The sequence below is a fragment of the Drosophila teissieri genome, chromosome 3L (assembly GCF_016746235.2).
Source record: "Drosophila teissieri strain GT53w chromosome 3L, Prin_Dtei_1.1, whole genome shotgun sequence".
NCBI classification, from domain to species: domain Eukaryota; kingdom Metazoa; phylum Arthropoda; class Insecta; order Diptera; family Drosophilidae; genus Drosophila; species Drosophila teissieri.
Genome location: NC_053031.1, coordinates 10,126,240 through 10,148,308, shown reverse-complemented (window position 1 = coordinate 10,148,308; position 22,069 = coordinate 10,126,240). Strand labels below are relative to the sequence as shown.

Below are 22,069 nucleotides of genomic sequence, written 5' to 3'. Positions count from 1 at the left end.
TAACGATACGATGCGATTCCGCTGCTGTTTTCTTCAAATGAAAACAGAAAATTAACACTGTCCGCGTTTGCTCTTTATTCGGCACGAAACTCGACATGTTGACTGCACTGAGAGTAAACGATAATGACGCTCGATTGGCGCAAAACTATGGTGGTTCGACAGTCAAGGTTGACACTTCACAAGGTCAAAGTTTTAAGACAATCGATAAATATTTACGTTTGGGAGACATCTATATGTTCGAACCGACATTCCATACTTGTACACCTGGTATTTATGATTTCTATTTTGCAGATGAAAACCCCCGCCATACAGAATGATTTCAGCTACTACAGACGCATCGTCAGCCGACAGCGTGTGGACTCCACGGAGAACATGCTGGTCAGCACGGAGCTGGCCAACCGGATGTCCCTGTTCTACGCCCACGCCACGCCCATGCTCAAGGTGCTGAGCGAGGCGACCTCAAAGTTCGTCAACGACAATGCCGACGATGTCCAGAACACGACGGAAACGCTGGGCACCATGGCCAAGGTGTGCCTGCGCATGCTGGAAAATCCGTGAGTTTAAATGAATCTCTCACAGGGACAATAAGTATACTAATCGATGCGCTATGCATTTCAGAAAACTCCTGCAACAGATCGAGCGTGAGGACACGAAAATGCTGGTGCTGCGCGTGATGGTCGGCCTGGTGATCCTCTACGACCATGTGCATCCGGAGGGCGCCTTCGTGCGCGGTGCCCACGTGGACGTGAAGGGGTGCGTGCGACTGCTGCAGGCGCAACCGGCCATCAAGGCGGAGCCGCTGCTGAATGCCCTGCGATACACGACGAAGCACTTGAATGGGGAGAACACGCCGAAGAACATACAGCGTTTGTTGGCCGCATAATATCGGAGGGGATCGATGGGCGTGGGCCGTGTGGGCGGAGAGTTCATTAACGTTAATTTCTATGTGTATGTGTATGCGTATCGATTTAAATGGTTTTTACTTTATTTATGTAATTAGTAGGCTTCTGTATTATTTGTAAAAAAAATTGTGAGCGAGTGTTGTGCTAGCAGGAGGCAGCCTCTAGTTTTATTTTTACCCTGTGTGCATTTCCAGCATTTGTTTCTGTTTTAGAACTGTTTTCGACTCCAGCCGCCACCACGTAACGTAGCGCAGAAGTCGGACAAAAGTGGGGACGCCTATATATCAGCAGCAACAATATTTTAGTTGATAATCTAGCCCTAATTTTAAGTAATGCAAGGAACCCAATTAACCTAAAAACAAATTAGCGCAAAGTTTAAACTGATAGTTGGGGAGAAATGTAAGAGATAAATCCTAAATTCCACTAATGCAGAGATTATAAATATAAATCAAATCTTTTAAATCAAATCTAGAGTATTTTTTTGTACATGACAATGTGTAGAACGCGAGGTGTAAGAATCTAAAGAATGCATAAACTAATTGATTATTAGAACAAACGAATTGTACGACCTAAAATGCCTAAACACAACTGAACCACAAGCTAGAAAGCGGATGCATTTATATATTTTCACGCCGTCAACTTTGATAAACGTATTTAAACAAATCTACAACAGGATAAACTTGAGCTGCGCAATAATAATAATTTTTAAGATTTACAAATAGAAATAAAGGATTAATAAAATGGCAAAACTTAACGCATACAATTTGTACCAAAAACAAAAAAATTAAAGAACAATGAAAATTCACACAAACTAAATAAAGATTTATATATGCGATAAGAGCGAGAAGAAAGTGAAGAAAAAACTATAGAGAATGCTGAATCAAAATAAATATCACGCAAAATCAACCACACAAATGTTTGTCTACATGGGGCGAATTTAAAAATGTAGAGTATAAAATAATATATTTAAGGTGCTTATAATTTAATCATTTCAAAATTGGCTGAACCTTTGTTCTGTACTTGAACGACCTGTTTAAAATAGATGTAAAGTCCTTCAAAAGCGAACATACTTGAAAATGAAAATAGTTGTTCATATTTTTGTTCAATATTGCTCTTTATTAAAATTTAAAGGCGGTTAAAGATCGATGAAGTTGCCGTCACGCCTTACACCACATGGCGAAGTCTAGCCGCAGCAGGCGACGTCATCGTGCTTGTGCGGAGCCTGCACGTCATCGGCGAGGTGAACGCTGCGGACCACCGGGTGGTGGTGGTGGCCATCGCCAACCAGTGGTGCCTCATTATCGTTAAGTTGGGGAAGAGCTAAAATGAATGGGAAGCAGTTAAGTAGAGCTGATGCCAAGGGTTACCAATTGAAATCCTTGCCAGAGGCCATGAAGAAGGCGAGGCCCAGGATGAGAGTGCAGACGAGTAGGAACTTCATGGTAAAGCTGACTTGATGTACAGATGGCTTGGTTGCTTCTGATGCCTTGGAGCTGCTCACACTGCCTATTTATACAGAACGCGGCTTTCTGGAAACCGCTCTAAATTCACAAAAACACTTGTCGTTGCACAATCTTGGAGCACCTCATTAGCTACAAATGAATTGATATTGAAATGTCGCTTGGTGTATTTGGCAGCGATGGGTAACGCCATTAACGAAACACATAAAGCTTAACAATTGATTTCTTCTCTTTTTGTTTTTTTGTACAATGGAGCTTCTATAATTAAACAAAAGTAAGGGGGAGGGAAATTATAGGTACTTTAAAATAACGCTTACAAAGCGTGGGTGTCCGATTCAACATATAGGCAAAAAGAAAAGTAGAAGGGAACTAGCAATTAACTAAATAAATGTCCTGGAAGCTGGCCGGTGCTCATGTGCTGTTGTTGTTACTCTGGCGCGGCTTGAGTATCAGCTTCCCCGTGTCGTCACAGCTCATATTAAAGTCTCCCAGTACCGTTCGCGTTCTCGACGTAATGATTTGCGGCGCTATGACTAGTTTCTGTATGCCCAGGATGAAGAGGACGACTGGAGAGTAAGTAAAAGGTTTACAATATCAGTTATTCAGTTTGAATCTAAAACAGATTAGATTAAGTTAAATGGAAGTGTTCTTAATCAGTTGGTCTATCAATATTGCGGCGATATGGTAAAATAACAACTAAGTAAGGGTATTAGGTCTACTCCAATTCGAGAAAGCAAAAAGAGCTACGATAAGTTTAAAGGAAATCATATTTAGCTAAAATGTGAAGAATGTATAAAGTTTGCCATGTCATCATTTATATTCCAAAGCGGAAAGCCAAGTTTATATAAGGGATTTTTACTTACAATTAATATTTAAAAAGTTGGATATCAAAGATTCTGCCAGTTTTCTTAAATTTTTAAATAATTTAAAAAAAAAACCGAATATCTCAAAATATATATCTACTTGCTTTATGATATGAATATGTGATTAAGTACTGGTAAAAGTCAATTCTAAAATGGAATCTAAACTATCCTATATAATAGACAGCAAGTCTAAGGTTCAATGGCCGCCGCCTTTGACTACATAAAGTGACCTATGCACGGAGTACAGTAGTGCCTGCCCCGATTCTTACTCAATGTCAGGGTGGCGACTGTGAAGATGGGATGGATCCAGAGGGACTCCGTTAGCGGTACGACGGTGGTGCGCGGATCGCGTAGCCAGTACCAGGCGCTGATGGCGGTGCACATGGACATGGCGGAGAGGACAACTGCAAGAAGTTCTACGGTTATTACGGGCCGTACACTGTTCCCCTTGTGTTCCCATCATCCGGATTCAACTTACTGCGCCAGCGGAACGTCGAGGGACGGTACGATGAAACCACTTCGGTGAGGCGCCGCTCGAAGGCCTTGAGATCTGCAGGAGAAGCGAGGAAAACAAACCCAGTTATGGTTGGTAAACATAGTCAGTGGCTTGCGCGTTTTCCGGTTGGTTTGCTTTTGCCGGTGCGTTACCTTCGCAGGCTGACGGTTCCATTGCAGCTATTTCCTCAAAGCTCGTGGCCGTCTTGATGCGATTGAATTTGTCCAGTTTAAATAGTATTGTATTTATTGTTATTATTATTTGATGAGGTTCTCATAGCTTTCTTTCCTTTTTCTTATGTTTTTGATGATATTCCACGTTTGACAGCACTGAGAGCGAGGCGCGTTACTCAACACTGAAACGCCAGGGCGTACCATAGAGGGGATTACCTCCTTCCAGTGCAAAATGATTTTGAATCTAATTTAAGTACGGTATTATATTTAGGAATTGAGAAACAAAAATATTATAATTTTTATAATAATAAAAAAAATATTTAGACAACAACGTTTAAATAATTTACCGTAACAATTCTGATCCCACTAAATGGTTTTCTGCATCCGCCCATGAGTTAAGTTTATATTTCCGACGGCAGAACGGTCACACTGCGGCAGCTGATGCAAAAAAAGGCGGAAAATAAACGTAGCAAAAGCAGTGTATTTATAAGTAAAAGCAACTAGTTTAGATTGTTTCGAAGGCATTATGAATAGCACCAAAGTGCCGCCCGAGTGGAAGAGGCGTGTCAAGTCGGAATACATTAAAATCAGGCAGCAGAAGCGCTACAAGCGTGCCGACGAGATCAAGGAGGCGTGGATAAAGAACTGGTAAGCGCGGGAAGGAGATGGTAGACGTCTGGCATGGAAAACAACCTAAATATATGTCTCCTCCAGGGACGAGCACAACCACAATGTACAGGATCTGTACTGCGAGTCGAAGGTTTGGCAGGCTAAACCCTACGATCCGCCGCATGTGGACTGCGTCAAGCGGGCGGAGGTGACCAGCTACAATGGCATTCCCAGTGGCCCACAAAAGGTGCCCATCTGTGTGATCAATGCAGTCACCCCCATACCCACCATGTACACGTGGGCGCCTACGCAGCAGAACTTCATGGTGGAGGATGAGACGGTGCTGCACAATATACCCTACATGGGCGACGAGGTCCTCGATAAGGATGGCAAGTTCATAGAAGAGCTGATCAAAAACTACGATGGCAAGGTGCACGGCGACAAGGATCCCTCGTTCATGGACGATGCCATCTTTGTAGAACTGGTGCACGCCCTTATGCGCTCCTACAGCAAGGAGCTGGAGGAAGCCGCTCCCGGTACATCATCAACTAGCATTAAAACAGAGACATCTGCGAAAGCCAAAACGGGCGATGATGATGGGGAAGTGGATGTGGACGCAGATGCTGAATCTCCCAAGAAACTGGAAAAAACCGACAGCAAAGTGGATCTGACTGTGGTTGAGAAGAAGGAAAAGGAGGAGCCGGAGGAGACTGAAGATGCGGATGTTAAACCAGCTGTGGAAGATGTCAAGGACAAGCTGCCCTTCCCTGCCCCCATTATTTTTCAGGCCATCAGCGCCAACTTTCCAGACAAGGGCACTGCGCAAGAGCTCAAAGAAAAGTATGTAACTGGATAACCAGGGTAGTAAATAGATTGGTTTATGCCTTTCTATGGCTTATTCTCTTTGCCAGGTACATTGAGCTGACGGAGCACCAGGATCCGGAGCGCCCCCAGGAGTGCACACCCAACATTGATGGCGTCAAGGCCGAGAGCGTTTCCCGGGAAAGGACTATGCACTCGTTTCACACGCTCTTCTGTCGACGTTGCTTTAAATATGACTGCTTCCTGCACCGTAAGTTTATCCATGGGAACTGCTGCCAGCTGGGTTACCTAATGACTTTACGTTTTGTTTTTGCTTTTCTTTTCTTGTTTGGAAACAATATTATCTTGCCAAAAACCAAAAACCAATCTGTACCATTTCTTAAACCCCCCAAAAAAAACGAAATTCCAAAATGTTGTATTGAATTAATTGCAATTTAGGTCACCATGTGCAGGGTGAGTCGTTGTTGTAGTTGTTGTTTCGATAACCACACGCACACACTCTCATGCCGTTTGCCCGTCAACGCCTCCGCATCCTCATCTCGCTGTCTATGAATATAATTTTAATAATCCCTCATATCCGTGGATAATTGGCTGTTTGTCATGTGTCTAAATTGACCGCTCGGTGTTGCTCACCTCATTTCGTGTGGCTTTGGCTTCGTCCATTTCTCTCTATCTCTTCAAATGTAACCGATTACCCTCATGCTAATCCAAAATCGTTTCATAGACATCAAGTGATATTAGCCCGATTGAGTTATCCTAATCCTCATGCTCTCTATTCACAGGCTTGCAAGGACATGCGGGCCCCAATCTGCAGAAGCGTCGCTATCCGGAACTGAAGACCTTCGCCGAACCCTGCAGCAACTCCTGCTACATGTTAATCGTAAGTTGGAGGTACTTTAAGGATTGGGATGGTGCAGTAATGATATCTTATTATGCAGGATGGCATGAAGGAGAAGCTGGCGGCCGATAGCAAAACACCGCCCATTGATTCCTGCAATGAGGCCAGCTCCGAGGACAGTAATGACAGCAACAGTCAGTTCAGCAACAAGGACTTTAACCATGAGAACAGCAAGGATAATGGCCTGACTGTAAATAGTGCCGCCGTGGCTGAGATCAACTCCATTATGGGTCAGATTTAGGTTAGCAGAATGGTTGGTAGATGTGTTTAACATTTTACATTTCCTCTCCAGCTGGCATGATGAACATCACCAGCACGCAGTGCGTCTGGACTGGTGCTGACCAAGCACTTTATCGTGTTTTGCATAAAGTTTATTTGAAGAACTACTGCGCGATTGCACACAACATGCTCACCAAGACCTGCCGTCAGGTGTACGAGTTTGCCCAGAAGGAGGACGCTGAGTTTAGCTTCGAGGATTTGCGACAGGACTTTACACCGCCGCGCAAGAAGAAGAAGAAGCAACGCCTGTGGTCGCTGCACTGCCGAAAGATACAGCTGAAGAAGGACTCGTCCTCGAATCACGTGTACAATTACACACCCTGCGACCATCCAGGGCATCCCTGCGACATGAACTGCTCCTGCATTCAGACGCAAAACTTCTGCGAGAAGTTCTGCAACTGCAGCAGCGATTGCCAAAATCGTTTTCCAGGCTGTCGCTGCAAGGCTCAATGCAACACGAAGCAGTGTCCTTGCTACCTAGCGGTGCGCGAGTGCGATCCTGATCTCTGCCAGGCCTGCGGAGCCGATCAGTTTAAGCTGACCAAGATCACGTGCAAGAACGTGTGCGTGCAGCGAGGACTGCGTAAGAAACTTTGCTATATGCCCATATTCCATTTTTTGGTTTCTTAAGAGATGTAAGCATATGAATCGTCTTAAATCTTAAGGGGTCAAATAATGCAACGGAGTAGATTTTACCCTGTCAACTAACTGATTATCATTAATTGCAGACAAACACCTGCTCATGGCTCCCTCTGACATCGCCGGCTGGGGCATCTTTCTCAAGGAGGGTGCGCAAAAGAACGAGTTCATTTCTGAATATTGTGGCGAGATAATATCCCAGGATGAAGCTGATCGCCGTGGCAAAGTCTACGACAAGTACATGTGCTCGTTCCTTTTCAATCTGAACAACGACTTTGTTGTGGACGCCACTCGAAAGGGCAACAAGATTCGATTTGCCAATCATTCCATCAATCCCAACTGCTATGCCAAGGTTATGATGGTCACCGGCGACCATCGCATCGGGATCTTTGCCAAGCGGGCCATTCAGCCCGGCGAGGAGCTCTTCTTTGATTACAGATACGGACCCACAGAGCAGCTGAAGTTCGTGGGCATTGAACGTGAAATGGAAATTGTTTGAGAAAGAAACTATTATCATACAAATTCAATAAAACTATATTTTTCGAAAAGAGACCTAAACGGACTTGGCTACATTGGCTATAATTGGTTTGGGTCGCGATTTGAAGATCAATTTGTTGGTGCAAACAGCGCGCACAGTGTACTCCGTCCTCTGGCGACTCTTGTGCTCTTGGGCAATCGTGTGATCCAGCACTGTGCGCTCCGCTCCTGTGGTGGCGTTCAGCATACTGACATCCTGCGAGGCCATCATGCTCGTTTCCAGGAGTCGTTCTCCCTCATTGGACTTGGACTTTTCCAGCACCGCAAACGGTTTATCCAACTTTTGTTCACGTCCCTGAAGAATGTGATGGCCTATGATGAGAATCTGGGTGTACAAAAATACAGATTATTCAATACACTTTAATTAATTATTTAATTATTTGTTGTTATTAATTATTTATAACTCACAGGTTGGCCATATTTATTGTAGTATAGATCGCCAATAAACTGGTCGTGCATATCCTGGTTGCTCCTCACCTCCAGATCGCCTTGCAGCTCTATAATGGCCCAATCGCCCTTGCCAGCGTTTTGCCTAAATAACATAGTTGGTTTGGGTTACTAGAATGTTACAATATGTACTTATAAATTAATCTTAGCCCAGTTTCCATGAAAAATGCCCATCTCAATTTTGGTCAGAATTTTATTCATGCTTCACAGTGGTTAGTGACTTTCTCAAGTTTATCCCCTGAATTTCTTGAAAAGCGGATGCACGCTTCCAACATTCTTCTTGCGATACTCGTAGTAGATGGCGTCATCTCCGCCCGACATCGAGCTCAGTCCGCCAACGCGTCTCACAGTGCCGCCCGAGCCACTGGGTCGGAAGCCCGGCTCGCCCGGCAACTTCTCATCCTCGCAATCCAAATCGGAGGCGGACAGTACCAATTGCAGCAGTTGGCCCTGCTCCTCCTGTGTGCCGTACATCAAATCCGAGTCCGTGTCCATGCCCTTGAGATGTGTGATAACCTTGTAGCTGTAGCCCTGGTTGACCAAGAAACGCTGTCGCTTGCGGGAGTAGCTCATCTCCATGGTGTCCTGCGAGACGAGTGTGTAGAAGAAGGCGTTGTACTCCTCGGCAATCGCACCCTTCTTGGCACGCAGAATACGACCCAGACGCTGTGCCTCCTGACGACGCGAACCGCCATGCGAAGAGATCTGGATAAGCACATTGGCCTCGGGCAAATCGAAACTGGTGTCTGCCACTTTGGACACAAAGATTGTATTAACCTGAAATAATTTGTGGTTGATAAATGTTTCTAAAATTGCTGAATAGTTGGCACTCACCTTGGAGTTGAACTTAAAGTTCTGGAGGATCTGAATACGCTCGTTCTGCGAGGTGGGACCATAGATGAAAGGCTTGTTCATTTTGATCGCATAGTGCTTCAGCGCAAACACATTATCCGAGAAGACAATCGTTTTGTCGCCTCGCTGCTCGTGATATTTAATAAGAAACTGGCAGCTGCGGAACTTGGAGGGATTCATCACATAGAGCAACATCTTCTTGGAGGTCTTGGTGGTGAGGTATTCGCGATAGAACTCTGGTGACATGGGACACCACACCTCCGCGCACTGGACGCGTGCAATATAACCCTTCTTTTGCAGCTCCAACCAGTTGGCCTCGTACAGTTTGGGTCCAATGAGGAAGTTGAGATCCGCAATCTTGTCATCTTCACGCAGAAGTGTGGCCGTCAATCCCAGCTTGCAATGCGATTGCACGATTGTCAGCACGCGACGGAACATTTTGGCTGGAATGGTGTGCACCTCGTCCAGCACCATGATGCCCCATTCCTGCTCCTGCAGCCAACGCATGGTCTGCTCTGCTTCCCACGATCTCTTCTGAGTGTGCGTTATCATGGAGTATGTGGTCACTAGAATACCGCAACCCATGGGCTTGTCTTTTGCTTCAGAGGTGAATCTACAAATCATGCTGTCATCGGCTGTGGACCACATCTTGAACTGCTGCTTCCACTGCTCCACAGAAACACCACTGTTGCACAGTACTAATGCCCTCTTTCGTACGGTGCAGCATGCTGTGACACCCACTAGGGATTTACCTGCACCACAGGGCAGTACAATAACCCCCGAACGGGCTCTTCCATTGCCGAACATCTTGCGCAGACTCTTCTCCTGATATGGACGCAAGACGGCGGCGGGCTTGAGGTCTATATTAATGTCTGGATTGTTGGTATCATTGCGGAAATCGTACTCCGCCAGCAGAGGATGCTCTATCTCGATACAGCGTTTCTGGATCACTTCAATCTTCTCCTGGGCCACCTCAAAGGAAACGGTCTTCAGATTGGCCTCATCCTCGTCCTCCTCCTCCTTGTCGATCTTCTCGTAGAAGTCTGTGATATCTTCTGGCACTGCCGTGGTTCCATCAGCGGCTACAACTGCTCCTGCAGCTGCTGCAGGATCTTCTGCTGGCTTGTCTGTGGCTCCTGGTGGCATTTTGGTTCCAAATTGAGTAATGGCCTTGCCGTCCATAGTGCCCTGAATGAAATCCTCTCCCTCGCTGCGTATGAGTCGGCATTTCTGGATCACCGGGTCCTTAAGTAACTTTTGCAGCACCTCAGGATGCGGAGACTCTATAAAGTACTTGTTGTGCTTCAAGACCAGCTTGACCTTGCCATAGGATAGCGTGCAGAGTCGTATGAACTCCAGGATGCCCTCGGGAATGCTGGTCTTGCTCAGTCTCTTGAGGTATTCCACGATGTCATGGGTTTGCAGGCCCACCGAAACTGCGGCATATAAGCTGTAGGCGGTGAGTTTGTACTCGTGAATGTGTTCGGGCCGGCAGACGGGCTCCGAAATGGCGATCAGGAAGTCATGGGCATGCTTGTAGACTGGCGAGAAGGATTCCAGGAAGACGTGACCATTGGGTGCAACCCAAAGTGGTCGATTTCCGTGATCCTGACGCAATTGCATCTGCGATCGGTAATCCTTGGCGCCGTACTCATCCGTATTGATTTGCTCGTCATTGGTCTCAGCATTCTTGGATGCTGCGCCCGGAACTCCGTCCGATTCAGTGGCATCCAAGCTATCATTGTCGTCCACCAGTTGGGTGAATGCCTCATCCTCGGCACGCCGCTTTTTGGCTGGGAATGGTTCTCAGATTACAGCAAAGTTCGTTGGTTTTCCATGTGCCACACACTCACCGAACTTGTCCCCACCGCTGCGGTCCTTTTTCGACTTTTTCGGCGGTCCCATTTAAACAAAAATCGAGCAACAATTTCACAACAAATCCGCGAGCTCAACAAATTAAACAAAGATATCGACGTTCGATAACTTGACTGAACTAAGCTATATCAACAAAGCAAGTATGGCAACGCCGCTAATTGAGTGCCCCGTGGAATACTCTCTGTTTTTACCAGCTTTCATCTTATTTTAATAGTTGCTTTCAGCGCATTTCAGGCTACTTACGTTTTCACTACAATGGGCATCCTGTCTTGGTGTTTTGAGTTGCAATTAGTTGATAAATCACATAAAAACACAGACGACCGCCTAAAGCCGCTTTCGACTCCTTTGCAACACTGATTTATCAGTAGGCGATAACTATGAAGTACCACCTTGCCACCATGCGTAGCCTCAGCTGTTTACGGTTTTAGAGCCACTGGCCATTCAAACTGAAATTCAAAAAGTAAAACATATTGTGTTTTTTTTTGAGTTGTTTATCCACAGATTTCTCTTTGCAATCCCATGTGCTTCGATCTAATGATCATTAGATGTGAGAAATTATCCCGTTGCCTACACAATGGCCGCCGAAAAGAAGAAACACCCGCCAAAAAAGAAGTCACAGGAGAAAAAGAGTAAAAAATCGAAAAACAATTCTTTGAATGACAATCTGCCCAAGATATGTTACGGCATAGCAATTTCCGATCTGCTGCATGCGTTATATTTTACTGTTCAAGCGATGATTCTTCTGGTTCAACAGGTAGGTGTTGTTTTATTAAAAATATAGCTTTAATCCATATTAAATCAATAGTTCAGCGTGTTTGCTATGTTGGCACTTTTGGGTGTCATTTTTTGGGTTATTATTGTCATCTTGTTGTTGGTTGGCCTTATCAAGGTGTGTTGCAATTTATACATTTAATGGTATTTCAATTAAAACTATAACCATATCAGCGCAAGCCAGTTTTCGTGAGATATTGGCTTATATTTTCCTTAGTCGGCTTTATAACCGATATTCTATTTCTACTCTGGGGCATTGCGACTTCAATAACCGTGGATTGGGATCGACTTCAAGAGTTTTCACTAATATTTCTTGGTATATGTAAGTGCAATTTAGATTTTAATTTAAAATCAAAAACAATATTAATGTTGAGTATAATTTTAGTTATTGAAAGCACCTGCATATATATCATACATCGGTATTACCAGATTATGGATGAATCAAAAAAGAAGAGGACCTTATGCTGTAAACTAGATAAACTTATGACTAATATTACATATTAACTTTACATATCAACTTTTGCACAGGTGGCGGCAAAAGTGACAAAAAAAAGTCGAGCAAGAGCCCCAAAAAGAAGAAAGCCAAAAAATAAGTCCATTTGCTGTACCCAAAAACTTGAGTAGGCTTTGTTTTTTCACCCCAAATAAAATATATTTTTTTAAACAGTGTGGTTTATCAACGGAGAATATATTTATTTTATAGATAATGTCTTTTGAGTCGGGAGAGCTGAGTTTTCCCAAGGATAATCTCCTAAGATCATGCTATTTTATTGCTACACTCAGAAAACTGAAGAACGAATAATTTGAGAACGAACGTTCTTAAAAATGTACTGTGTCGTACTTAAAATTTTTAAGAAAACCGTTCTTGGAATAAGTACTAGTCGTACTTGAATTACACATTTCAAAAGCGATATTATTGATACGCATGGAAAACAAAAGGTTTATCTTTTCTCATTTATGTATCGATTACATTTCTGTGTTGTTAAAGAAGAAACATATATTCTTCTTCGATAACCGATTGCAACACGGCGCGCATTTAGTGTCAAAAAGTTCTTGGAAGTGCAAGTGCGTAGTGAGCAAAGTGAATTGTGAAGTGAATTGAAAATGGAAAGTCATATGGAAACAGACATTGTGAAGAGGAAATGGACATGGTATGTGTTTTCCCTTTTCTGCAGGGTAAGTACAAACTTTTAAATAAAGTGTATATATATACATACATATGCACATTTGTATGTATGTACACATGAATCTATATGATTGCAAAGAAAATAAGGACTATATATATATATACATATACATCATATATTATATATGTATTATTATATTATATTATACATATTATTACATATTAGTCCCTATTTCTTTGCTTTCGAATACATACATGCATTAGCGAATTTCGTGTTTCTTGTTTTTATACACTTGTTCGTTTTATTCTGAGAAAACATTTTTAACTAAGAAAGTGAAACACAAAAGCACGAAAAAAACCGCCAAGATTAAGCGTTGCTGGCCTATGCACGTGTTCGCATGCACGCATACATATGTACATATGTATGCAAGTATACAGCATAAAAGAAATGTATTATATATTTATATTATATTTATATTTATTTATATTATATGTAGTCTTTTCTCTTAAATTTTTGTAGAATCTGGAGTGACCTTGTCTTTACTAAAAGATATTACAGACGAAGAATTAAAAGAGGTGATTCCCAAATTAGGAGTTCGGATGGAATTTAAAAGAGCACTTTGCTCATGGAATCAAAGAAATGTAAGAATTTTTTTTTATAATCCGATGTCCTGAATACCTTATAATTTTTTGTAGAACTGTGAGAAACCTTCTATAAGCAACGACCATAAGGAAGACCATGAAAAAAACTTCGTTCTAAACAAGGTATTTATTTCATAATTTTATCCCTATTTATCCTATATTTATAACGTATCATATTTACAGAGCATTCGTTCATTATTATCAAAGAATGAACACGGAAAAGCATTACTAAATAAGAACACTTTGCTGGAAGTCGACAGAATTTGGCTAATAAACACTATAGTGGAGGAAGCCATCAACAATTATTTTATGTATTATTAATTTCAAATAAAATTGTTTTTCCTCATACGAGTATAAAAGACGCGTTGATGTTGAATTTAACAATAAACATTTTAAAATAGGAACGATTCGTTCTTAAACTAAAACTGTTTGCTCTGAAATTTGAATATCTAGTTCACAAAATAGGAACTTTTCTTACTCAAAGTAGACGTTATTCACACTTCAGTTGTCAACTTGTACAACTTGAATCGGGAATTTGTCGAGTTCAAATCTAGTATTTTAATTACTTAATATTAGTATTTCCCACTCTTAAATTAGTATTTTATCGTTCTTAATCCCATCAACTGTTAGTGCTTGGATCCATAACGTTCGTTCTCAAATTCATAATTTCGGTCTCAAATTATTCGTTCTTGAATTTAAATTTTTGTTCTTTAATCAACAAAATTCGAGTTTACCGTACTTTTGATGCGGTTCGTTCTTGATTTGATATCGAAAAGCGTTAATTTTTCCTTGAGTGTACTTGCGAACTATTGCGTTCATTGTATTTCTCATTTAGTTCAGTTTCAGTAATGATTTCGCACGTAAGTACCTAAAAATATGGTTTTTAATATTTTTAGCCATTCTCTTAATTGTTTTTAAGTCGAATACGTATACAATAATGGCTTTTTCAAGCACGGTAGCTTGGATTTTGACTGTTGTGGGCCTCTTTGTGGGTTTATCAAAGGTAAGTATTAAGAAAATATACGAAACATTTATTTAAAAAATTGTATTAATATTAATTAGGGACGACCAACTCTGCTCGTATTTTGGTTACTGTTTACTTCCTTTGCAACTGGTACGGATATCATTTATCTGATATGGAATGTTACTTCATCTCCTGTTTTAGACGCCCAACATTTCAAGCACTGGACTATTTCATATTTGGGCATCTGTATGTTTTAATTATAATAATAATTTTAATTTCTTAGGCATTGATTCCAAAATCCTTGCAGTTTACGAGGTTACTTGCTTATACTTGGTATTCAGATACTTCAGAAGATTATATTCCTACATGCTTTTGGAGGGCGACAACTACGATGCGACCTTTAAAGGTGAGAAGGGTATACATTGATGTTGACCATATACTATATGCAAATTTTACTTAGGAACAGAAGATTACAAGGGTAACGAAACTGAAACAGAAACTGAAACAAAGAAGGGAACTACTGAAAAGAGCACTGATAGATATTAACCAAGTTTGCACAGAAGCAAGAAAAAACTTTATAAAAAAACATTTTGTGTTCGTTTCCCTTTAGAGTTACTGAAATAAATTAAAAAAGTGTTTCATGTGCTATCTGTATCTCTATTCACCGGAAATCAATTCCCGACCCCCTATCAGCAATGATAATAATTGACTTATACAGTTTTCCATTTATTTTCCGATGCCTTCGAGGAAAATAGATAGTCACGTTACCAGCGAGGGACCAGCGAGGAAAAAGGACAATTCAATCTCCAGGACCTGCTGACAAAACAAATGCCATAAATGAGAAGCGAACTGATGGGATGGGCGCACAAACTTGTCACATCTTCGTCGGCCAAAAGCACTTCACATTGGTATAAATTCTTTTGGGATTTGAATGCGTATTTGAATGAAAAGGTTGAACATATGTATATATTAACTCATATATTTTATGTCAATGTGAAATACATGGTATTTATACCATGTAAATGTAAAAATTGAAACGGAAATGACAAAAATTCTTTAAATCCCAACTGTGTTCATTTATGTATATACAAACATATACAGAAAATTTCTTTAGAATATTAAGGTATATTAATTTTTGTATTTGCCTATACTTTTGTCCACCGTTTTCTCCCACTTTTCCATGCCATATTACCACTGTGCTGCGTCTGTGAATGTTGGCAATCAAACGGCTTTGATTAACAGGCCGCCAAGACCCGAGTGACCCCCTCCTCCAATCGCCAAGTACGTGCTTATCATCATTATAGCTTTGATTTAGTAGACAACATAGCCAGTGATGTGATGAATCTTAGCCTGGGCAATGGGGTCGAATTCTGATGGATATTTAGTGCCCTGTGCCTACTGCATCGCTTCGCTGGACTTCATATCCGCCATGCTATTCGCAATTATCTCAGGAGTGGTATTTGCCAGGCATGTAAGACAATTAGCCCTCAGTCCTTTCACGGAAATTGTGGTTCAATTTGCAGTTCGCTATTTGCAGGGTCATTGGTCCGCCTTGGTTGCCCTGATCTTCACCATTTTCTGGATGCTCATAATCGTAGTTCTGCTGGCGGGTATCTACAGACGCAAACTGGGACTGATTCGATTTTGGTTGGTGTTCACCTGCTTGGGCATACTCCTAGATGGATTTATACTGTTCTACGGGCTGACTTTGGCCATTTCCGTGAACTGGGAGGGTGTGAAAATCACAGTGCTGCCCTTCGTGGGACTGGGTTAGTCTAGATATTAACTAATTTCATTTACTGCATTTCATTACTCTTCTTTTTAGCTGTGGAAATGACTTTTGTCTATATCATTTACCTACTGTATCTCGATATGATTGATTACAGTGCACCAGAATCGCATCATGAAGAGAAGCATAGAGAAAGAAGTGGCTGTGAAGTGGAATACGCTGAGGAGGAAGTGGAGGAGGAAAAGCCACTGGATCGCAAGGATCTGAAACGCATGGAAAAACATGCCAAGGAGCGCATGAAAAGGGATAAAGCCGTTCTCAAGCAACTTCAGAAACAAATGCGAAAGTAAACGGATTTAATGTTTAAAGTATTTTCTTATATATTTTTTTTTAATAAACATTGAACTGAATGCATTGATTAGAGCTTTAAGAAGCGCAGTATTTCTTTTTGTCTGCAACAGGCTCTTAAACTTTTATCACACTCAGGATGCGGACATCCTCACACCTACACAAGCTACTCACACACACACACACAAGCCACTCGCACACACACGCGTACGCCAATGTTAAACACAAAATCCTTTTAAAATAATTTGCTCAGCAGGAGCAAAGAAAAAATCAAGAAAAATATACATTAACCTACGCGAATTCGAAGAGCTGCGTGCCCTGTAGATAAATATTATATATTATATATAAATAGAATATATTATTTTAACATTTCTTAGGTATAAAATAAAAATAGAAGCCTGCATTTCACGTTGTCGAGCTGCTGACAGAGGGTCGAAAAGAACTCAGCTTCATGGGTTGAGTTGGTGCGTTTAGAACTATGTTTCCCTTTCCCTTTCGATTTTGGAGTTGAGGATTTCTTTTGGGCTGGCCATGGTTATAATGCTGCCTCTGGCGATTGGATTCTCTTCCATAATCCGTACAAGCTTGATTTTGTTCCATCTTTGAGGTTCTAGCATTATGACACGCTTGACAAAAGGCCAAAGTCGCGTAAAAACGTTGAACGATGTACAGAAAAGCGCACTCCACAACTGAAAGTAATGAAATCAACTTAATTGCCAGGCGATACTGCTAATATTGAACTCACGCAATCCCAGCATGAGTAACAATCCATTTTTGACCAGACCCAATTGGAAAGTGCTCTCGTTGAAAACGGCATACAACACCAGGCACATCTCGACCACGATGCCCACGCAGGAGAAGATAATCCAGGCACGAACACATCCGGGATTGCGCTGTAATTAAGCGGAGGATACCATCACACAGCCATCGTGAACCAGCTTTTTAAGTACGTGTATACCCCATGAATGCCAACCAGCAGCATCACAATCATTGTTATCCAAAAAAGGCCAAAAACAGCGGCAAAAATAGTCAGCCAACTCAGCTGGAAAAGTTTAAGGATTTCTGAGAACTTTCTGTTGGGTTTAAGAATTCGAATTGTAACCTTACATGACCGCAAATTGTCTTCATGCTGATCAAGGAAAAAAGCAGGGCGCTGATCAGATCAAAGCATCCGATGGCATAGGCCCATATCAACAGCGAATTGTTGCTAGAGCTCATGTCGAAAATAGAAACCATTATTTATGGCAGTTGAAGATAGGAGCATTTGATCAGCTAAAAAATATATAAAATATTTTATTTACTTATTTATAATTTATTTTCCCTAAAATATAATTATTTTATACTGAAAAGTAAACTGATGTTTGAGCTTTCTTCATATTTATGGTATTTCTTAATATTTGTATACTGTATATTTTTTAAAGCTAAGCTAATCAAATTACTCGGTGTTCGATCACACTCCACACACGGTATCAAAGCGGAAACGGAAATGACAGCCAAGTCTCGCTGCTGTGGCTGTCGCATCTATTTATGCAGGGGAAAAATGAGACATACCGCCGTGTAGTGTACGTAAGTACATAAGAGTATACCCATGCATATAAAGCCGTGCTGATGAAATACGTGCGGCGGCTCACCCACACACACAGCCACTGCTCTTACCCTGTGTGTGCGAGTGTGTGTGTGTGCGAGTGTGTGTGTGTGTGGTAGGAAGAACGAGGGGAATCCCCGTTGACAAATATAATTTACTTTTTTCGCGCTCATTTGCAACTCGGGCGAAAAAGTGGGAGCACATTTTGATCCCCGGAGTGCGACAAAGCCTTCTTAAACATCTCACTTGCAGTTAAAGTTTTTCCAACAGAAGCATCAGAAAACTTGAGGAAGCACAGAGGAGGAACCAAAATGGAGACTCAATTTATTTAAAATAAATTATGGAACTCGAAGAAATATGTTACTTATAATTAAGCTTCAAAATGTTGTTAATATGAATAATTGAATAAGTAAAATCAACAAATGCACAAGCTAACATACTTATTATAACTTAAGAAAGATATTTGTATTTTCTTAGCTTATTTCCAGCTTGTTTACTAAACAAGACTTTTGCATTTGCCATTTCAAGTGTCTATTTGCAGATGACAAACAATAATCTATTGAACAATCACAATTACATGCTTATTTCAGAAGCTATTTATTTATCTATCGGTACCCTGCCAAATTTGTCATATAAAATGTTTGTGAAAACCCCCAAGTATCAACTGAAAGGAGAGTGATTGGAAGCAACAGCTGAACGTGATGAATGCCTTGAATGCTTTTGGAATGGCCATTGGCTGGATGGACATTGTGGGAGTTCTGTTCTTCGAAATGATAATGTTCTATATGATGCGACGTCGTCGATTGGCACAAAAAACCGAAATCGTTTCGATTGAGGCGCAAGTGAAGTGCCACAGAGATTCACTGCCCAGTAAGTGCACTCAATAAAGGTGCTCGAGTGCAGTGTTCTAACCGATTCATGTCCTCGAGGTCTCCTCTGCAGGAAAAAGCTGAGCGAGAGCGAAAACCTTTGGATATTCTGGGGCTACCTGTTGATGCTGAATGTCTGGATTGGGGTTACACTGCTCATGATAGCTGGCATCTCATTGGTGGGTCATAAGTATCCCGTGGATACCCATTAACCCCCCCCTTCCATTCATTCTATTCTTGTTTTCAGCAAAAGCCGGAGCTTATGGTATTTTGGTTGATATGGTGCGCCTGTGGCTTGGTCTTCGATGTCTTCCTCATTTTGTGGTGGGTCTACGAACTTTTCGTGGGCGACGCCATCGAAGCACTGACCAACATTTTGATCTCCCTGCTGACCATGGGTGGGTTTTCTATTTCAATCTATCAATTAGTTACTAACTTTATTATGTTTATGGCTTTAATTTGGCAGCAATTGAGTTTGGCTTCATCTATGTTATCTACACCATCTTCTTGAACTTGACCAATGCCAGCAGAGATGAAGGCGCCAAAGTGGCAGAGAAATCTAAATATGCCTTCATGATGATTTCAGATCAGAAGCGATAAATTCCAACATGTTTCTGTTAAATTAATAAATTTAATTTCAAAGTTTCCCAGATATTACGCCTAAATGTGGGCTTGCATCTTTGAATATTTCCATATTGACATGATTTAATATCAGTTCCCTATACACCGGACCACAAACTCATTATGGTCGGGTCATAGGTCATCGTTCATGCGGCGCCAGACAGAAAAGCATATTTTGTATCTGTTGTGCCGACTCTTGTTTCTCGCTTTTCCTGTACTTCATCTGGTTCTTTGGAGGGCTTTTGTAGTTTTTAATGGTCTGCAGCACGGAAATTGATTCATTTCCGTTTTTTGCTCTGCGTTTCCGGTCTTGTCTGCTCTTCCTCCTCCGCCGCTTTAAGTTCTCCAGAACTCAGCTACCAGCTGCTGGACTGAAGTCTCAAAATCAAATTCAAGCTGTATTAGTCCTAATTCGGCATCTAATTCCATTTGGCCGGGCTTTGCAAAGCTTTGGAACAAAGTGCGTGGATTGTCAACTTGTCACTTGCAACGCGATGCCAAAGTGAAAAGCAAAATATTTCTTCTTTATTAAACATTGCTGGCAGTCCGTTTATTTTTCAACTTTTTTTATTTCTTCTTCATTTTTTATATATATGCACGTATATTTCTGTGCTTTTTTTTTGTGTGCGGCTTTCTTTGGTCCCCAAGCGCTGGCAGTGGTCGCCCTCGAAGGAGCGACTCGCTGCTCAAATTTATTGTTTGCAAATTGAAATTCTTGTCGACACGCACGAGCAAATCCATTGGGAATGCACAGCATAGCGCAGAATTTCACCATCTCAACTCAGCTCAGCTCCGTTCAGTTCAGAGTCAGCTCGTCAGCGTCATAGTCATAGTTAGAATTTCGGATTGGGGCGGCCGGAATGGAGGGGAGTGGGCGTGGCACTGGGACGGATTTGATGGCTTTTGTGCTCGGGCAGCAGCTCATCATGGCTCTTTAGTATTTATTAAGACTGCGATGTGCCATGAAACATATTTCGATAAAGCAACATTTTCGAGCAGCGTTGACAAATGGAAAATGGGTATAGCAGCGTGGAAAAATCGAAAAACATCGAGTTATTTTCCACAGCATGGAGTGCTTATGGCACTTATGTTCTAGAATTTATTGTCATGTCGCTAAACAAAGTATCTAAACGACCCCTATTTGAAAATCATTAACTCAGGGACAAATCAGTTAAATATAAAATACAACTAAATAAGCAGAGGTAAATAGTTCGCTTCTCTGTAGAGGTGAGTTTTCCTCTTTATTGTGAACAGCGAGTGACTGAGGTTTTCCGAGTGCTATATATAAAGCAATTTTGCTGGCTAAGTGGATCAGTCAACTTGAAAATGCGAGCGGTGTGCGTCTTGTTTCTAATTGCTTGCCTTTGCTGGATACCCAAAGGTATTTTATATAAAGAACTTTTTAATCAGATTAACTGAATACTATTGTGCTTAGGTCAAGCTGACGAACAGAAGATTGGCGCTGTGGGTCCGCCAGTGAAACAGAGAAGACTCCGCCATGTAAGCTCCTTCGCTAATCCTGGGCAGCCGGGAAGACCTGGCACCGGAATACCAGGACAACCGGGTCAGGGAATTCCTGGGCGACCTGGACGGCAAGGAGGAGCAGGTGGAGCAGGAGGAAGTGGAGGAAGAGGAGGAAGAGGAGGAGCAGGTGGGGCAGGCGGCCGAGCAGGAAGAAGGGAATATTGGAGGAATGGTAATTCATTGGGCCAAAGGCGACCAGAGCCAAGGTCAAAATATTATTGGTATTAAATCACCTTTTCAAAATATATTTTAAAATATTTAAAAAAAATGTTATATTAATAAACTGTCCATTTTGTATAATAAAATAAATCCTACAACTAATTCCATAAATAAAAAAAATAGTTTATTTTTTTGTTGCACAAGTAAAACGATTTTGAAAACTACTAAAACTAAGAACGTATTTTAACATGAAACTTAATGATCTCATTTGGCAAATGAGGCAATTTATTACACCTTAGACCTTAAAACTAATTATTTGAACAAATTTGCTGTGCTTTTACGATACAAAAAACATTTGTTTTTTCAGATTTAATTTACCTTGTACACACCGCAAATGCAATGGCATTCTGTGATTACTTGCTAGCCATAAATATTTCTTTATTATTGCGTTTTCTCCGTACTAATTAGTTTTCTTTGCTAGAATGCCTCGGACACATTCCACCCGACACACAATGCAGCGAGCAATTTTAATTAAATTATATAAGAATTCCCATGCCGCGCCGCTGGACTCACTCACTCACCTGCTGGCATAATCGATTCCTGTGCTCAACTATCCAGTATTCAATACATTTCATTTACAGCGCGGCGAAAGAGGAAAAAAAACGCATCAGAATGGAAAAGTCTACGCAGGAAATTGATTGATTTCCGCTACGTAGAGGTAAGGAAAAGCGGAAAAAATATTGCCCATTGTAGTGTAGTTCATGGGGAAGGGGCGGGATTATACTTTATGAGGGGGGAAAGGTGGGCAATTAGTTGGCAAAGGGGAGTGGGGTGGTAAAGGTGCCACTGTATCACCAACCGAATGTTTTGCCAAACTAA

General features: G+C 41.6%; 13 protein-coding genes across 20 annotated transcripts in view; 8 read left to right on the top strand and 5 right to left on the bottom strand.

Moving 5' to 3' along the window:
• The window catches only part of LOC122616844 (CYFIP-related Rac1 interactor B), a 28,728-nt gene extending 26,920 nt beyond the window's left edge, over positions 1–1,808 (top strand). Inside the window, exons 4-5 of the mRNA XM_043792418.1 lie at positions 292–554; positions 619–1,808. Coding sequence (XP_043648353.1) covers positions 292–554; positions 619–883 — 528 coding nt within the window. The 3' untranslated portion in view covers positions 884–1,808. The remainder of the gene's footprint in view (positions 1–291; positions 555–618) is intronic.
• A 189-nt stretch (positions 1,809–1,997) lies between these two features.
• LOC122617093 lies at positions 1,998–2,434 on the bottom strand. The gene is made up of 2 exons (XM_043792787.1): positions 2,286–2,434; positions 1,998–2,222 (listed from the first exon to the last, which is right to left on the bottom strand). Exons 1-2 carry the CDS (start codon positions 2,341–2,343, stop codon positions 2,086–2,088), a joined length of 195 nt encoding a protein of 64 aa, XP_043648722.1. The 5' UTR covers positions 2,344–2,434; the 3' UTR covers positions 1,998–2,085.
• A 71-nt stretch (positions 2,435–2,505) lies between these two features.
• On the bottom strand, positions 2,506–4,050 carry LOC122617092 (nuclear envelope phosphatase-regulatory subunit 1 homolog). Of its 3 annotated transcripts, XR_006325937.1 has the most exons (5): positions 3,874–4,050; positions 3,704–3,775; positions 3,495–3,641; positions 2,680–2,928; positions 2,506–2,620 (listed from the first exon to the last, which is right to left on the bottom strand). XR_006325937.1 is itself a non-coding variant. In XM_043792785.1 (4 exons), the coding sequence occupies exons 1-4, from the start codon at positions 3,893–3,895 to the stop codon at positions 2,774–2,776; spliced, it is 396 nt and encodes a 131-aa protein (XP_043648720.1). In that variant the 5' UTR covers positions 3,896–4,049; the 3' UTR covers positions 2,581–2,773. The 3 variants fall into 3 exon arrangements, 2 of the variants coding, with proteins under 2 accessions (XP_043648720.1, XP_043648721.1); XM_043792785.1 differs by having other exon boundaries at positions 2,581–2,928; positions 3,874–4,049; XM_043792786.1 differs by having other exon boundaries at positions 2,581–2,928; positions 3,495–3,629; positions 3,874–4,047.
• A 265-nt stretch (positions 4,051–4,315) lies between these two features.
• On the top strand, positions 4,316–7,693 carry LOC122616449 (histone-lysine N-methyltransferase E(z)). 2 transcript variants are annotated; one of them, XM_043791901.1, is made up of 8 exons: positions 4,316–4,542; positions 4,609–5,343; positions 5,415–5,575; positions 5,764–5,778; positions 6,108–6,205; positions 6,264–6,453; positions 6,516–7,085; positions 7,231–7,693. In XM_043791901.1, the coding sequence occupies exons 1-8, from the start codon at positions 4,421–4,423 to the stop codon at positions 7,638–7,640; spliced, it is 2,301 nt and encodes a 766-aa protein (XP_043647836.1). In that variant the 5' UTR covers positions 4,316–4,420; the 3' UTR covers positions 7,641–7,693. The 2 variants fall into 2 exon arrangements, with proteins under 2 accessions (XP_043647836.1, XP_043647837.1); XM_043791902.1 differs by lacking the exon at positions 5,764–5,778.
• On the bottom strand, positions 7,658–11,236 carry LOC122616451 (chromosome transmission fidelity protein 8 homolog). Its single transcript, XM_043791905.1, has 3 exons — positions 11,096–11,236; positions 8,087–8,210; positions 7,658–8,003 (listed from the first exon to the last, which is right to left on the bottom strand). The coding sequence occupies exons 1-3, from the start codon at positions 11,113–11,115 to the stop codon at positions 7,695–7,697; spliced, it is 453 nt and encodes a 150-aa protein (XP_043647840.1). The 5' UTR covers positions 11,116–11,236; the 3' UTR covers positions 7,658–7,694.
• On the bottom strand, positions 8,301–10,961 carry LOC122616448 (general transcription and DNA repair factor IIH helicase subunit XPB). The gene is made up of 3 exons (XM_043791900.1): positions 10,831–10,961; positions 8,960–10,770; positions 8,301–8,902 (listed from the first exon to the last, which is right to left on the bottom strand). The coding sequence occupies exons 1-3, from the start codon at positions 10,880–10,882 to the stop codon at positions 8,357–8,359; spliced, it is 2,409 nt and encodes an 802-aa protein (XP_043647835.1). The 5' UTR covers positions 10,883–10,961; the 3' UTR covers positions 8,301–8,356.
• A 119-nt stretch (positions 11,237–11,355) lies between the features above and the next one.
• LOC122616450 lies at positions 11,356–12,287 on the top strand. 2 transcript variants are annotated; one of them, XM_043791903.1, is made up of 5 exons: positions 11,356–11,606; positions 11,658–11,741; positions 11,798–11,945; positions 12,009–12,089; positions 12,152–12,287. In XM_043791903.1, exons 1-5 carry the CDS (start codon positions 11,427–11,429, stop codon positions 12,214–12,216), a joined length of 558 nt encoding a protein of 185 aa, XP_043647838.1. In that variant the 5' UTR covers positions 11,356–11,426; the 3' UTR covers positions 12,217–12,287. The 2 variants fall into 2 exon arrangements, with proteins under 2 accessions (XP_043647838.1, XP_043647839.1); XM_043791904.1 differs by having other exon boundaries at positions 11,522–11,606; positions 11,663–11,741.
• Positions 12,288–12,571: 284 nt separating this feature from the next.
• Positions 12,572–13,747, top strand: LOC122617655. Of its 2 annotated transcripts, none has more exons than XM_043793580.1 (4): positions 12,572–12,799; positions 13,258–13,391; positions 13,446–13,514; positions 13,575–13,747. In XM_043793580.1, the coding sequence occupies exons 1-4, from the start codon at positions 12,766–12,768 to the stop codon at positions 13,710–13,712; spliced, it is 375 nt and encodes a 124-aa protein (XP_043649515.1). In that variant the 5' UTR covers positions 12,572–12,765; the 3' UTR covers positions 13,713–13,747. The 2 variants fall into 2 exon arrangements, with proteins under 2 accessions (XP_043649515.1, XP_043649516.1); XM_043793581.1 differs by having other exon boundaries at positions 12,574–12,799; positions 13,270–13,391.
• A 486-nt stretch (positions 13,748–14,233) lies between these two features.
• Positions 14,234–14,901, top strand: LOC122616557. The gene is made up of 6 exons (XM_043792051.1): positions 14,234–14,251; positions 14,311–14,394; positions 14,454–14,505; positions 14,557–14,601; positions 14,663–14,761; positions 14,816–14,901. Exons 1-6 carry the CDS (start codon positions 14,240–14,242, stop codon positions 14,899–14,901), a joined length of 378 nt encoding a protein of 125 aa, XP_043647986.1. The 5' UTR covers positions 14,234–14,239.
• A 767-nt stretch (positions 14,902–15,668) lies between these two features.
• Positions 15,669–16,514, top strand: LOC122617743. 2 transcript variants are annotated; one of them, XM_043793717.1, is made up of 3 exons: positions 15,669–15,826; positions 15,893–16,124; positions 16,181–16,514. In XM_043793717.1, exons 1-3 carry the CDS (start codon positions 15,713–15,715, stop codon positions 16,432–16,434), a joined length of 600 nt encoding a protein of 199 aa, XP_043649652.1. In that variant the 5' UTR covers positions 15,669–15,712; the 3' UTR covers positions 16,435–16,514. The 2 variants fall into 2 exon arrangements, with proteins under 2 accessions (XP_043649652.1, XP_043649653.1); XM_043793718.1 differs by having other exon boundaries at positions 15,693–15,822; positions 15,879–16,124.
• Positions 16,515–16,732: 218 nt separating this feature from the next.
• Positions 16,733–17,667, bottom strand: LOC122617693. The gene is made up of 4 exons (XM_043793645.1): positions 17,540–17,667; positions 17,391–17,474; positions 17,178–17,325; positions 16,733–17,121 (listed from the first exon to the last, which is right to left on the bottom strand). Exons 1-4 carry the CDS (start codon positions 17,648–17,650, stop codon positions 16,838–16,840), a joined length of 627 nt encoding a protein of 208 aa, XP_043649580.1. The 5' UTR covers positions 17,651–17,667; the 3' UTR covers positions 16,733–16,837.
• Positions 17,668–18,604: 937 nt separating this feature from the next.
• LOC122617677 lies at positions 18,605–19,515 on the top strand. 2 transcript variants are annotated; one of them, XM_043793621.1, is made up of 4 exons: positions 18,605–18,887; positions 18,947–19,065; positions 19,134–19,284; positions 19,353–19,513. In XM_043793621.1, exons 1-4 carry the CDS (start codon positions 18,719–18,721, stop codon positions 19,484–19,486), a joined length of 573 nt encoding a protein of 190 aa, XP_043649556.1. In that variant the 5' UTR covers positions 18,605–18,718; the 3' UTR covers positions 19,487–19,513. The 2 variants fall into 2 exon arrangements, with proteins under 2 accessions (XP_043649556.1, XP_043649558.1); XM_043793623.1 differs by having other exon boundaries at positions 18,748–18,887; positions 18,960–19,065; positions 19,353–19,515.
• Positions 19,516–20,796: 1,281 nt separating this feature from the next.
• LOC122617803 (uncharacterized PE-PGRS family protein PE_PGRS10) lies at positions 20,797–21,342 on the top strand. The gene is made up of 2 exons (XM_043793790.1): positions 20,797–20,888; positions 20,943–21,342. The coding sequence occupies exons 1-2, from the start codon at positions 20,834–20,836 to the stop codon at positions 21,257–21,259; spliced, it is 372 nt and encodes a 123-aa protein (XP_043649725.1). The 5' UTR covers positions 20,797–20,833; the 3' UTR covers positions 21,260–21,342.
• Positions 21,343–22,069: the final 727 nt, after the last annotated feature.

Coding starts and splice junctions, on each gene's coding strand:
- LOC122617743 (XM_043793717.1), top strand. CDS start 15,713: ATGGGGTCGAATTCTGATGGATATTTAGTGCCCTGTGCCTACTGCATC. Junction 15,827..15,892: donor GAGTGGTATTTGCCAGGCAT/GTAAGACAATTA, acceptor CGCTATTTGCAG/GGTCATTGGTCCGCCTTGGT. Junction 16,125..16,180: donor GCTGCCCTTCGTGGGACTGG/GTTAGTCTAGAT, acceptor TCTTCTTTTTAG/CTGTGGAAATGACTTTTGTC.
- LOC122616451 (XM_043791905.1), bottom strand. CDS start 11,115: ATGCCCATTGTAGTGAAAAC. Junction 8,211..11,095: donor ATGCCCATTGTAGTGAAAAC/GTAAGTAGCCTG, acceptor TATGTTATTTAG/GCAAAACGCTGGCAAGGGCG. Junction 8,004..8,086: donor ACAATAAATATGGCCAACCT/GTGAGTTATAAA, acceptor TTGTACACCCAG/ATTCTCATCATAGGCCATCA.
- LOC122617093 (XM_043792787.1), bottom strand. CDS start 2,343: ATGAAGTTCCTACTCGTCTGCACTCTCATCCTGGGCCTCGCCTTCTTC. Junction 2,223..2,285: donor CGCCTTCTTCATGGCCTCTG/GCAAGGATTTCA, acceptor CATTCATTTTAG/CTCTTCCCCAACTTAACGAT.
- LOC122617677 (XM_043793621.1), top strand. CDS start 18,719: ATGAATGCCTTGAATGCTTTTGGAATGGCCATTGGCTGGATGGACATT. Junction 18,888..18,946: donor CCACAGAGATTCACTGCCCA/GTAAGTGCACTC, acceptor CATGTCCTCGAG/GTCTCCTCTGCAGGAAAAAG. Junction 19,066..19,133: donor TGATAGCTGGCATCTCATTG/GTGGGTCATAAG, acceptor TCTTGTTTTCAG/CAAAAGCCGGAGCTTATGGT.
- LOC122617693 (XM_043793645.1), bottom strand. CDS start 17,650: ATGAGCTCTAGCAACAATTCGCTGTTGATATGGGCCTATGCCATCGGA. Junction 17,475..17,539: donor TGAAGACAATTTGCGGTCAT/GTAAGGTTACAA, acceptor AAACTTTTCCAG/CTGAGTTGGCTGACTATTTT. Junction 17,122..17,177: donor GTTACTCATGCTGGGATTGC/GTGAGTTCAATA, acceptor CATTACTTTCAG/TTGTGGAGTGCGCTTTTCTG.
- LOC122616448 (XM_043791900.1), bottom strand. CDS start 10,882: ATGGGACCGCCGAAAAAGTCGAAAAAGGACCGCAGCGGTGGGGACAAG. Junction 10,771..10,830: donor CAGCGGTGGGGACAAGTTCG/GTGAGTGTGTGG, acceptor AACCATTCCCAG/CCAAAAAGCGGCGTGCCGAG. Junction 8,903..8,959: donor ACTTTAAGTTCAACTCCAAG/GTGAGTGCCAAC, acceptor AAATTATTTCAG/GTTAATACAATCTTTGTGTC.
- LOC122616449 (XM_043791901.1), top strand. CDS start 4,421: ATGAATAGCACCAAAGTGCCGCCCGAGTGGAAGAGGCGTGTCAAGTCG. Junction 4,543..4,608: donor GAGGCGTGGATAAAGAACTG/GTAAGCGCGGGA, acceptor TGTCTCCTCCAG/GGACGAGCACAACCACAATG. Junction 7,086..7,230: donor GTGCGTGCAGCGAGGACTGC/GTAAGAAACTTT, acceptor CATTAATTGCAG/ACAAACACCTGCTCATGGCT.
- LOC122617655 (XM_043793580.1), top strand. CDS start 12,766: ATGGACATGGTATGTGTTTTCCCTTTTCTGCAGG. Junction 13,392..13,445: donor GCTCATGGAATCAAAGAAAT/GTAAGAATTTTT, acceptor AATTTTTTGTAG/AACTGTGAGAAACCTTCTAT. Junction 13,515..13,574: donor AAAACTTCGTTCTAAACAAG/GTATTTATTTCA, acceptor TCATATTTACAG/AGCATTCGTTCATTATTATC.
- LOC122616450 (XM_043791903.1), top strand. CDS start 11,427: ATGGCCGCCGAAAAGAAGAAACACCCGCCAAAAAAGAAGTCACAGGAG. Junction 11,607..11,657: donor TGATTCTTCTGGTTCAACAG/GTAGGTGTTGTT, acceptor TTAAATCAATAG/TTCAGCGTGTTTGCTATGTT. Junction 11,742..11,797: donor TGTTGGTTGGCCTTATCAAG/GTGTGTTGCAAT, acceptor TAACCATATCAG/CGCAAGCCAGTTTTCGTGAG.
- LOC122617803 (XM_043793790.1), top strand. CDS start 20,834: ATGCGAGCGGTGTGCGTCTTGTTTCTAATTGCTTGCCTTTGCTGGATA. Junction 20,889..20,942: donor CCTTTGCTGGATACCCAAAG/GTATTTTATATA, acceptor TATTGTGCTTAG/GTCAAGCTGACGAACAGAAG.
- LOC122616557 (XM_043792051.1), top strand. Junction 14,602..14,662: donor TATTTCATATTTGGGCATCT/GTATGTTTTAAT, acceptor AAATCCTTGCAG/TTTACGAGGTTACTTGCTTA. Junction 14,762..14,815: donor CTACGATGCGACCTTTAAAG/GTGAGAAGGGTA, acceptor AATTTTACTTAG/GAACAGAAGATTACAAGGGT.
- LOC122617092 (XM_043792785.1), bottom strand. CDS start 3,895: ATGGAACCGTCAGCCTGCGAAG. Junction 3,642..3,703: donor CTCGACGTTCCGCTGGCGCA/GTAAGTTGAATC, acceptor TAATAACCGTAG/AACTTCTTGCAGTTGTCCTC. Junction 2,929..3,494: donor AGTCGCCACCCTGACATTGA/GTAAGAATCGGG, acceptor CTTACTCTCCAG/TCGTCCTCTTCATCCTGGGC.